Here is a 10724-nt window from a genome sequence, read left to right as displayed (position 1 = left end):
TGACAGAGCCCGCTCTGTCGTCTCTGGGCGTGTTCTTTCCCCCCTGGAACCAGGTTGGAACCACCCCAGAGACTGCCATATGTTGCACTACCCTGCCAGGTTAGTCCTTATGCGTATTCTGCCACCAATCCTTCCACTGAAGGACGTGGCTCCGCAGCGTACCATCTCCTGAGACGGGCACGCTTTCCCAGCGTTATCCAATAGTCACACTGGGTGGGTCTTGCAGAAACAGCAGTGACTGACCTCCCTGCTTGGAGCCCTGACTTCCGTACCATCTAAGACGGTCCAGTGCACTCAAGCAGGACGCTGGAAGGGCCAGCGCCCTGGCGTTTTGGTAGGGATCCCAATTCGTTGGTCAGTTCCGACGTACGTCGAACGTGACCGACTGAAAGGGAACGTCTCGGTTACGTATGTAACCCTCGTTCCCTGAAGGAGGGAACAGAGACGTACGTCCCGACGCCAGGTGCTGTGCTTCCGCTAGGGGGTCGAGTCACTAGTTCGGCTCCTCAGCAGAAAAAAGCAATGATCAAGCATTCCACTTCCTTATTTATACCCGCACTGCGGGGCGGTGCGTGGAATGCCTGGATCGCATGCCAATCTCCATTGGCTCGTTTTTAATACACTCGAAGTAGATTGGTCTCTGAGATCAAATCCCAATTCGTCGGTCAGTTCCGACGTACGTCTCCGTTCCCTCCTTCAGGGAACGAGGGTTACATACGTAACCGAGACGTTTTTTTTAATGACAGATATGTTTTGTGTTTGTTTTTATCTGTTACTCACCCAGTCTCTCCAGTACTACAGTTGCATTGGCTGAAAGTCTTCCAGAAAACACTTGACACATGTAAACTCCTTTGTCCTCAGTTCTGACACTCTTCAGTCTGAGAGAGAAGTTTCCTTTGGGGATTTCATCAGCGAAGAACTCAACTCTGCCTCTGTATCGCTCATGCTCTGCCTCTGGGAAAGTCTTGTTGTTTTGGTAGAGCAGAACCAGAATATCATCTTCATCTGTTTTCTTCCATGAAACCTCTTCAATATGTTCAGGTGTGATGTGAGAGTCTACAGAGCAGTTCAGAGTGACGTCCTCACCCACAGACGCAGATATGGATCGACTCGATCCTGATACTAGCAGACGCTCTGAAAGAACAAACAGTGTAATTCAAAAATTAATAATTTCTGTAAAATCATATTAAAAATGGAAGAAAGGATTCATGTGATCCACACTCACCAACATCTTTTAGTTGAACCTCAGTCTCTCCAGAATCCTGGTCACTGTAAACTGTACATGTGTATTTTCCCTCATCTTCAACTCTAAGATTGTCCAGACGGAGGGAGAAGTTTCCATGTTGAATCTGATCAGTAAAGAAATGAGCTCTCTCTTGATAATCCTGCTGCTGGACCTCTGGTCGACTCTCCCCATCTTGATACAGATGAACCAGAGTCTCTAAGTCTGTTCTTTTCCATTCCACCTCCAGACCCTCCATTGGTAAAGGTTTATCAACATAACAGGGCAAAACCACTGAAGATCCAAGAGGAGCAACCAGAGGAGCAGAGGGACTGCGCACAGTGAACCCTGAAAATGAATAAATATTATTCATTAAATTCTTGGCTGTTCAACAATAAATATGGAAATTATGTTTCTGCTGTGCAATATCCATTAAGAAAGAGGGAAAGAAACATACATCTCATCAATTTGCAATAATAATAAAAATGTTGTATATCACTAACCTATTAAAGGGGTGGTAAACCACGATTTCACTATTCTAACTTTAGCTAGTGTGTAATGTTGCTGCTTTAGCATAAACAACATCTGCAAAGTTACAATGTTCAAAGTTTAAAGCAAAGGGAGATATTTGCTTTTAAAGAAATCCATTTCTAAGAACTACAGCAAACGGCCAGTAGGCGACTACACACATTCCTCCAGGGTTGGTGACATCACCAGGCTCAATATTTACATAAACCCCTCCTCCGAGAATATTAAATAGGGGGGGGCGCCATTTTGTATCGCGGCGCTGTTGTGGTATAGTTAAGCTGGAGTGTTGTTGCCGCGATGCCGAGGAAACGCTGTTATATTCATCCGGATTGCAGGTCTGGGGCACTTGCTTTGTTCAGCCTTCATAGGGACAGGGGTGCGTTGCAGAGCGTTTAACATACAGCATGTTATATGCACGTGTGTATGAGACAGAAGGGAACAGGCGCGTGCGGGGCTCCCGCAGCACATCTCACGGAGGGAAACTTTCACAATGTTCGCGAGTTCAACACCAGATTTGAACAACGTCAGCTGCGTGAGACAAATGCGGCCAGTGTGTGAATGCACGACGCGCGCGGGGCTCCCTCCCGCAGCACATTTCACGGAGGGAAACTTTCACAATGTTCGCGAGTTCAATACAGGATATGCACAACGGCTTGACCTGAAAGCTGGATTTACAAACAGAAGCTGTTTACGGGCCACAACCTGTAAGTCTGATTTATTTTTCATCGATGTGTTTTCCTGTAATAGGTTGTAGCAAGGAAGTAAACAGATGACAACACTGTTCTGCAAACCAGTCTGTTAAATGCTTATTCATACTTAACGTTATCCGACGAACACCTAACGTTACAAACATTAACGTTAAAATCTCAACAGCGAACTTGGCATTAGTGTAAATGATTCGTTGATTAGAGCTTTTATGTATTATTTATCTACAGGCATGCTAAACATGGTTCTGTATGTGATTTGGCTAACTTACTAGTAAAGCCAGTGTTTAGTGTTTTGGGTTAATAGTTCTTGCGACAGATATTTGGCTATAATCGTTCTAAAAATACAAAAGTAATAGTGCCATTCAGTAGCGATCACTATAGATCCGCAGTCTTTATTCTTGAGGACTGAACAGGTTCTGATCGATCATCTTCACTAAAATGTTCTGGGTCTGATTCGGGCTCAGATTGGTGTGGTTTTATTGACGCCATCGTTTCTAATACTGACCAAAGCACAGTCTACCGGTGAAGGTAAGGGGCGTGACGTTTCCGACAAACGTACACTGCGGTTAGCAAATCACAACACACTGGGCCAGCTAACCAATCTGAGCCCATCGCGTATTTTTGAGGGACTGGCTTCATACAACCCGGAAAGCATCAGACCGTTTTACAAGGAGGGACAGAATGTTTTTTTTTTTAAATGAAGCATGAACACATGTTACAGTGCACCCCACAAACACAATCAAGCCTTCAAAACAATGTGTTTTACCACCCCTTTAACAAACTATCCATTTACTTTTATCCATCCAGAGTTTTAGTCATGTAAGCTGTTTTCTTTAATCCAGTAAAAATTTGGTAGAGAATTTAGTTATTTTATTTTCAGTGAAAAGAACAGGAACACACCTATTTTTCCAGCCTACTGATTAGATAGCAAATATTACTATGATGGAAGACAGTTAAAAATGCAGTAAACCCTTTAAACCCAGTAAACAAACTGAATCGGCTGCTGATGAACAGAATAGCTTTAAAGGGGTGGTAAAACACATTCTTTTGAAGGCTTGATTGTGTTTGTGGGGTGCACTGTAACATGTGTTCATGCTTCGTTTTAAAAAAATTGCATTATTTTTCATATATTTGACCTTTATTCTACACTGCTCTGTCCCTCCTTGTAAAACGGTCTGATGCTTTCCGGGTTTTATGAAGCCAGTCCCTCAAAAATACGCAATGGGCTCAGATTGGTTAGCTGGCCCAGTGTGTTGTGATTCGCTAACCGCAGTGCACGTTTATCGGAAACGCCACGCCCCTTACCTGGAGGCTGTGCTTTGGTCAGTATTAGAAACAATGGCGTCAATAAAACCATACCAATCTGAGCCCGAATCAGACCCAGAACATTTTAGTGAAGTTGATCGAGCAGAACCTGTTCAACCTGTTCATTCCTCAAGAGTAAAGACTGCGGATCTATAGTGATCGCTACTGAATGGCACTGTTACTTTTGTATTTTTAGAACGATTATAGCCACATATCTGTCGCAAGAACTATTAACCCAAAACGAACACTAAGCACTGGCTTTACTAGTAAGTTAGCCAAATCACACACAGAACCATGTTTAGCATGCCTGTAGATAAACAATACATAAAAGCTCTAAATAAAGAATAATTTACACTAATGCCAAGTTCGCTGTTGAGATTTAAAAAAAGTTTGTAATGTGAGGTGTTCATCGGATAACGTTAAGTATGAATGAGCATTTAACAGACTGGTTTGCAGAACAGCGTTGTCATCTGTTTACTTCCTTGCTACAACCTATTACAGGAAAACACATAGATGAAAAATAAATCAGACTTACAGGTTGTGGCCCGTAAACAGCTTCTGTTTGTAAATCCAGCTTTCAGGACAAGCCATTGTGCATATCCTGCATTGAACTCGCGAAGATTGTGGAAGTTTTCCTCCGTAAAATGTGCAGCGCGCGCGTCGTGCATCCACGCACTGGCAGTGTTTGTCTCACGCAGCTGACGTTGTGCAAATCCGGCATTGAACTCGCGAAGATGGTGGAAGTTTTCCTCCGTGAGATGTGCTGCGGGAGCCCCGCACGCGCCTGTTCCTCTCTGTCTCATACACACGTGCATATAACATGCTGTATGTTAAACGCTCTGCAACGCACCCCGTCCCAAGGAAGGCTGAACAGAGCAAGTACCCCAGACCTGCAATCCGGATGAAAATAACAGCGTTTCCTCGGCATCGCGGCAACAACACTCCAGCCTAACTATACCACAACAGCGCTGCGATAAAAAATGGCCTCACCCCCCCTTATTTAATATTCTCGGAGGAGGGGTTTATGTAAATATTGAGCCTGGTGATGTCACCAGCCCTGGAGGAATGTCTGTAGTCCCTACTGGCCGTTTGCTGTAGTTCTTAGAAATTGATTTCTTTAAAAGCAAATATCTCCCTTTGCTTTAAACTTTGAACGTTGTAATTTTGCAGATGTTGTTTATGCTCAAGCAGCAACATTACACGCTAGCTAAAGTTAGAATAGTGAAATCGTGGTTTACCACCCCTTTAAATGGCCAGGTGTGCTCATGTACTTGGAATTAGCTTGGTACCTTAGTAGCCTACTCATACAACAACAAATGCACAGGGTTACAAGGAACGCATTATATACAGAAAATAACATAAAAGAAGTATTAAAATAAACATATGTAACAATAAACCCAAGTCTTACCTTATGATGCTCTCATTAGAATTCAAATAGAAAAGAAAGCAATTACTTCTTTTTGGTCATGCGTTGAATCTCTTAAATTGGTGAAGACAACAGAAAATTAAAAAAGAAATTATGATAAAATAATATAATAAAACCATACAATTACCAAAACACCCTGCAACACTGACTTCTGGTTCTGGATTCTGAATGTAGTAGATGCATCTGCCTTGTGCTCCCTGTACAGATCTCTTTTGTTATCTGTTAAAAATCATCTACCTGCTTAATATTTTCCATTGTAACAAGATAACACGTTTAATAACTAAAGAAGCAGAAAAATGGCATCTGCAATATAAAGTTTCATGTATTGAAATATATTAATAATAAATACATTTTCATACATTTAAATGTCCTAAATCTAAATAGGAGAAAATATGTTATATGTAAATATATTTTGCAATACATATTAAAATATGTTTAAATATTTGATTTTGGCTCCTTTTTAATATTTTTGAATATATTATAATATACATGTGAATATATTAATTCAAAATATTTGTTAATATATTAGTTTTCTGTATATGTAAATCTATTTTGTAACATATTCAAATATTTAATTAATTCATTATATATATATATATATATATATATATATATATATATATATATATATATATATATATATATATATATGTATGCTCTCTGTACTTTTACTTTTTGTTAACATCAGTAAAAATCCCACATTATTTTTGGATGGATTGTTCACTTGCAAAAAAAATTTATTATGTCCATAGGGTCAACATTTTTGCATTGTCTGGAGAATGTGTCATTTTGACTGTTTAATTTATACATATATATATATATATATATATATATATATATATATATATATATATATATATATATATATATATATATATATATATATATATATATATATATATATATATATATATATATATATATATATATATATATATATATATATATATTGCGCAATATAAATAACTGCACAATCACAAACTTTTATATAAATCCAGCAACTTGAAAATCAAAACTTTAATGTAAAAAAGCCAACAGGCTTATATGAGTCTTTTCTTTTATAGATCTACCTACCTTCAGTTATTCAGCTAATTATTTTGCTTAGTACAAATGTGTTTACCTACAAAACTTTTAACATTTACCAATGTGTTATTCAAAACACTTTTTAAGCTTAATGTTTAAGCTTTAACCCTTAAATGCATGAATGTTTCGCCAATCATTATTACATTTTCGGGCCTTTAGCGACCCAGATCTATATCTATTACGGATGGGTCTCTACCTCTCGTGATAATATAAAACTCTCCTGATATTAGAGTAACAATTACAGAAGAATAAAATAAAGCATATTTCGTTACCTTTTGGAGCTTGGGTTCAGTTTGAGCAGATGTTTTATAGCATCATCACTGTCCTCGTCAGAGCTCATTTCAGTACATTCAGTATCTCCCTCATATTCACCATCTCAAACATATTCTCTAAACATCTTCAAAATCAATACTTTGATCACTGACAGCTTCTTCAGCAGATTCAGCATCAAGTGACAGTGACAGTAATATTTGATTGTGTTCAGTTCTTGCTCTGCAGTAAATCAGAGCCATTTCAAGTTTTGCTGATGATACTTCCTATTCTTTTGTTTTCTGCCTGCGGTAACTATGAGTGAAACATCACTTCATCATTGTGTATCAGACTTTGCCACCTTGTGGAATAAAGATGAATTTATTATTGTGCAGAAAAAAAATATATATATATGTACACTCTTACACACCTTGGGTCGTTAGCGACCCTATACAATTTTTACAAAAAACTAATGGAAAAACAGACATTCTTTTATAGTTTTATTTGTTTTCTCTCGTTTTATTGTTTATAATAAATTGATTGAGGAATACTAAGAAGGTTGATGTCTAACTTTAAAAAATGAATGAGGAGGAAGATAGTGAATGATGTCCCTGACGTCCTAAAGACATGCATTTAAGGGTTAATGTTACAGTCTGTGTAAATACAAGTGTCATTTTTTTAAATGTGGTAAATATTTGATTTACTCTAATTGTATAACAACTGCTGTTATTTGATGTAATGTCATAGTTTTGTACATTTTGTACTTCATGCCAACTTGATCAAGCAAGTTCTTTATTAATTGACTTAAAATTGCTTTCATAATTAGTTTAGTTTAGTTTAGTTTATTAGTTTATAATGACGTGGACAATCCCTTTTTTATAAAAAAGAGCAGCTTTAGCCTCTACGGCTAATTTCCAGCTGTAGTCCCCGGCCAGTTGTTAATAGGCATACATCAAGTAAAATAAATTACAATTATATTTACAACAGGGCTAAGCAAGAGGGTGTAAGACGTACAAATGTGTGACACACACACACTTGAGACAAGCACAAACAAACAAGCACCAATTGCAAAGACAAACAAACAATGCAAGCACAAAAAAACAAGCACCAATTGCAAAGACATAAAAGCAGTTCATGCATTAAAACAGTTCAAATTTGCGTACAAAATAGTCATGCAAAAGCCACATTGAGACACAAGACCTAACATTGAGGCAGGCAACAAAAGTCTAATGGCAGCAACATGACCATGTCACATCACAAACACATCCCATCTGTCAGATTAATGTGTGCAGTTATAAATGTCGGACAGCCAGTTTTTAAGGTGTGTAGTAAAGGAGGAATACGTATGTATGTCTTTTATTTTAATGGGCAATGAGTTCCAGTTTCGTATTGCTGTGACAGAAAATGATAATTGACCAAATGTGCTTTTCCTGAATGGGATAAGAAGGTCCCCTCGTGTAGTGCTTCTGGTGCTCTGACTGCTATTATTACGTTGGATTATGAGTGAATTTAAGGGAGCAGGAGCAGTATTATGCAAGATTTTATAGATCAGACAGATGTTTTTATATTTGATTACATCTTCCCAGCTTAGCAGTTCCCTTTCAGTCGGTCACTACTGGATCACTTTAGAGAGCCCCTATCAGCTTCGAGATTTAGAGAACACGCCAATGGGCCATTGGCGTGCGAGATATGCATCTCACGCTCCGCCCCGCGCCGCGGGTATAAACAGGAAGCGAGAGCATCGCACTGACGTCATTCACTTCGGAGCCGAACGGCGTTGATGCAGCAAGCCTGCTTTTCTAAAAGAAAGCCTATCTGCAAGAGAGATGCTCCAGAGAACGAGAAGGACGCTCTGTGTTGGCGAAAAGGCACAATCAGTGTGACCGCATGTTCACCGCTGCATCAGCATAACAAACTGCTGTTCTCACAGCAACTGTCGGTCTGGTGAGGGCGTTTGTTTCAGTGAGTGCACCACAGGACTGCACTTCCCACCTGTGTGTTGCCGCGGTCTTCCCCTGGGTGCTTCAGCACTGTTTAAAGAGCGTTTCCTCACAAAAGAGCAACACGGGTGTGACACTGCGTCTTTTTCAAGACGTCATTCCACTCGTGCGTTTCTGGATGCGGTTGTTTCCTGTCCTGACGGCCACGATCCCTCTCGCATAAACATGTTGAGACTGTGTTCGTGGGTGATCCGTGTTCTCTCAGGGGAACGGGTTCACGTCGACGCGCTGGTCATCTCGCCTTCCGCGTGAGGGTTTAAGTGTTCAGCGCGCCGTGTGCCGTCTAGCTGCTGAGTGACAGCGCGGGTTGCCACGGCAGCTCAGCGCGCGTCACTCGGCGGCTACGCATGTTGAGACTGTGTTTGTGGGTGGTCTATGCTCTCTAATGAGAGCATAGCCACGTCGGCGCGCTGTTCGTCTTGCCTTTTTCATAAGGGCTTGAGTGTTCAGCGCGCCGTGTGCCGTCTCACGGCCACGCCCACTGCCTCACATGTCTGCTGGTAGCTTACAGATGGGATTGCTGGTCCTAAAAAATAAATAAATAAATAAAAAAATAAATAAAAAAAATAAAAAAAGGACCTAGCGTTTCGTTTGGGGCTCTAGCAGAGGACAGATGTCAATCGCTGCATCGGAGAGAGGGCTGTTATGTGTTGAAAATGAAGATGATGCTGAGATTCCCACTATAATAGTGGGCGCTCGTGCTGAATCTGATTCATGCTCGACAGCCATGCTTTCCCGGGTGGCTGAGGCATAGTGCAACGCATAAATCGCCTTGCCTGCCCCTTGCCTTTCCCGGATGTGCGTTGGAAGGCTTTTGCATTATGGAACTATTGGTGCCAAAATATGGAACACCAATAGGGCCATAATCTGTATAAAGTTTTCCTCTCTCTCACTACCCTCATTGGTGGGGTGGCAGTGCCACTGGCAGGCCACCTCCGCCCTGCTTAGGGCATGAGGGTAGTTCTCAGCCGAGGTTGAGCTGCGCACAGTGCTGGCCCTTGGCTAAACGATGTCCAGAAACACCATTGACCCGGATTTGGTTCGGGACTGTTCTTCCCCCGGAGGAGGGCCGGGTAAAAACCATTAGTAATTCTGTTCCGCCACTGGGGTTAAAAACAGCCAGTGGTACCCAAATAATATATATATATATATATATATATATATATATATATATATATATATATATATATATATATATATATATATATATATATATATATATATATATATATATAAAAATAAAATAAAAAAAAAGAGAAGAACAGTTCCAATATCTCTGGGTCTCGGGAGTTCAGGAATGGCAGCGTGTGACGCTACAAGCCTCGCCGCCCTCATTCCCCTCCCCACAAGAGGGCGAGAATGGCAGTGTGTGACGCTACAAGCCTCGCCACTCTCATTCCCCTCTTCTCAGCGGTGTGTGGACGACAGTGCGCGACGCTATGCCTCGCCGCTCTTGTTCCCCGCTGAGGAAGGAGGTGAGGCAGACCGTGTGCAACGCCACAAAGCCTTGCCACGCTCAGCCCCTCCTTCATTTGGAGAGCGCGCTGGGCGGTGTACAACGCTCCCATGCCTTGTCAGCCTCTGGTGCCTCTCCAAATCGCCAGCAGGGGGTGCCGGCTGTGGGAACGCACTCAAGCGGCCTTCCCACACTCGCGCACCCCCTCAGCGGATGCAGGTCGTGTGTCAGACCCACACCCCTACACGGACCACTCCCATGTCGTCCTGGGGTCCCTGCATTCCGCCTCGCTGCCCTGCTGCGGGTACGTCTGTGGTACCGATGGCCCCGCTTGTTCGGGCTCTGGGGGCAGCAATTGGTTTGCAGCGATCGACCTGAAGGACGCGTACTTTCATGTCTCGATTCTCCCTCGACACAGACCATTTCTACGCTTTGCTTTCGACGGACGGGCATGTCAGTACAAAGTCCTGCTCTTCGGGCTGTCCCTGTCACCCCGTGACTTCACGAAAGTCGCGGAGGCGGCCATTGCTCCCATGAGAGAGCGTGGTGTTCGTCTTCTCAACTATCTCGACGACTGGCTGATTCTTGCCCAGTCGTGGGAACAGTTGTGCGAACACAGGGACATGGTGCTTCGGCACCTCAGCCGGTTGGGTCTTCGGGTCAACTGGGAGAAGAGCAAACTCTGTCCCGTACAGAGGATCTCTTTTCTCGGGATGGAGATCGACTCGGTCGCCATGACAGCGCGCCT

General features: G+C 42.0%; 1 protein-coding gene across 1 annotated transcript in view; it reads right to left on the bottom strand.

The window, feature by feature from the left end:
- The window catches only part of LOC307122935 (uncharacterized protein), a gene marked incomplete at both ends in the record, with an annotated part of 85285 nt that overhangs the window by 63237 nt on the left and 11324 nt on the right, over positions 1-10724 (bottom strand). Inside the window, 2 exons of the mRNA XM_079811271.1 lie at positions 781-1134; positions 1226-1570. Of these exons, the coding sequence (XP_079667397.1) occupies positions 781-1134; positions 1226-1570 (699 nt within the window). The remainder of the gene's footprint in view (positions 1-780; positions 1135-1225; positions 1571-10724) is intronic.

This window comes from Gobio gobio (genome assembly GCF_949357685.1).
Source record: "Gobio gobio genome assembly, chromosome: 1".
Taxonomy (NCBI): domain Eukaryota; kingdom Metazoa; phylum Chordata; class Actinopteri; order Cypriniformes; family Gobionidae; genus Gobio; species Gobio gobio.
This window is presented reverse-complemented; position numbering and strand designations above follow the sequence as displayed.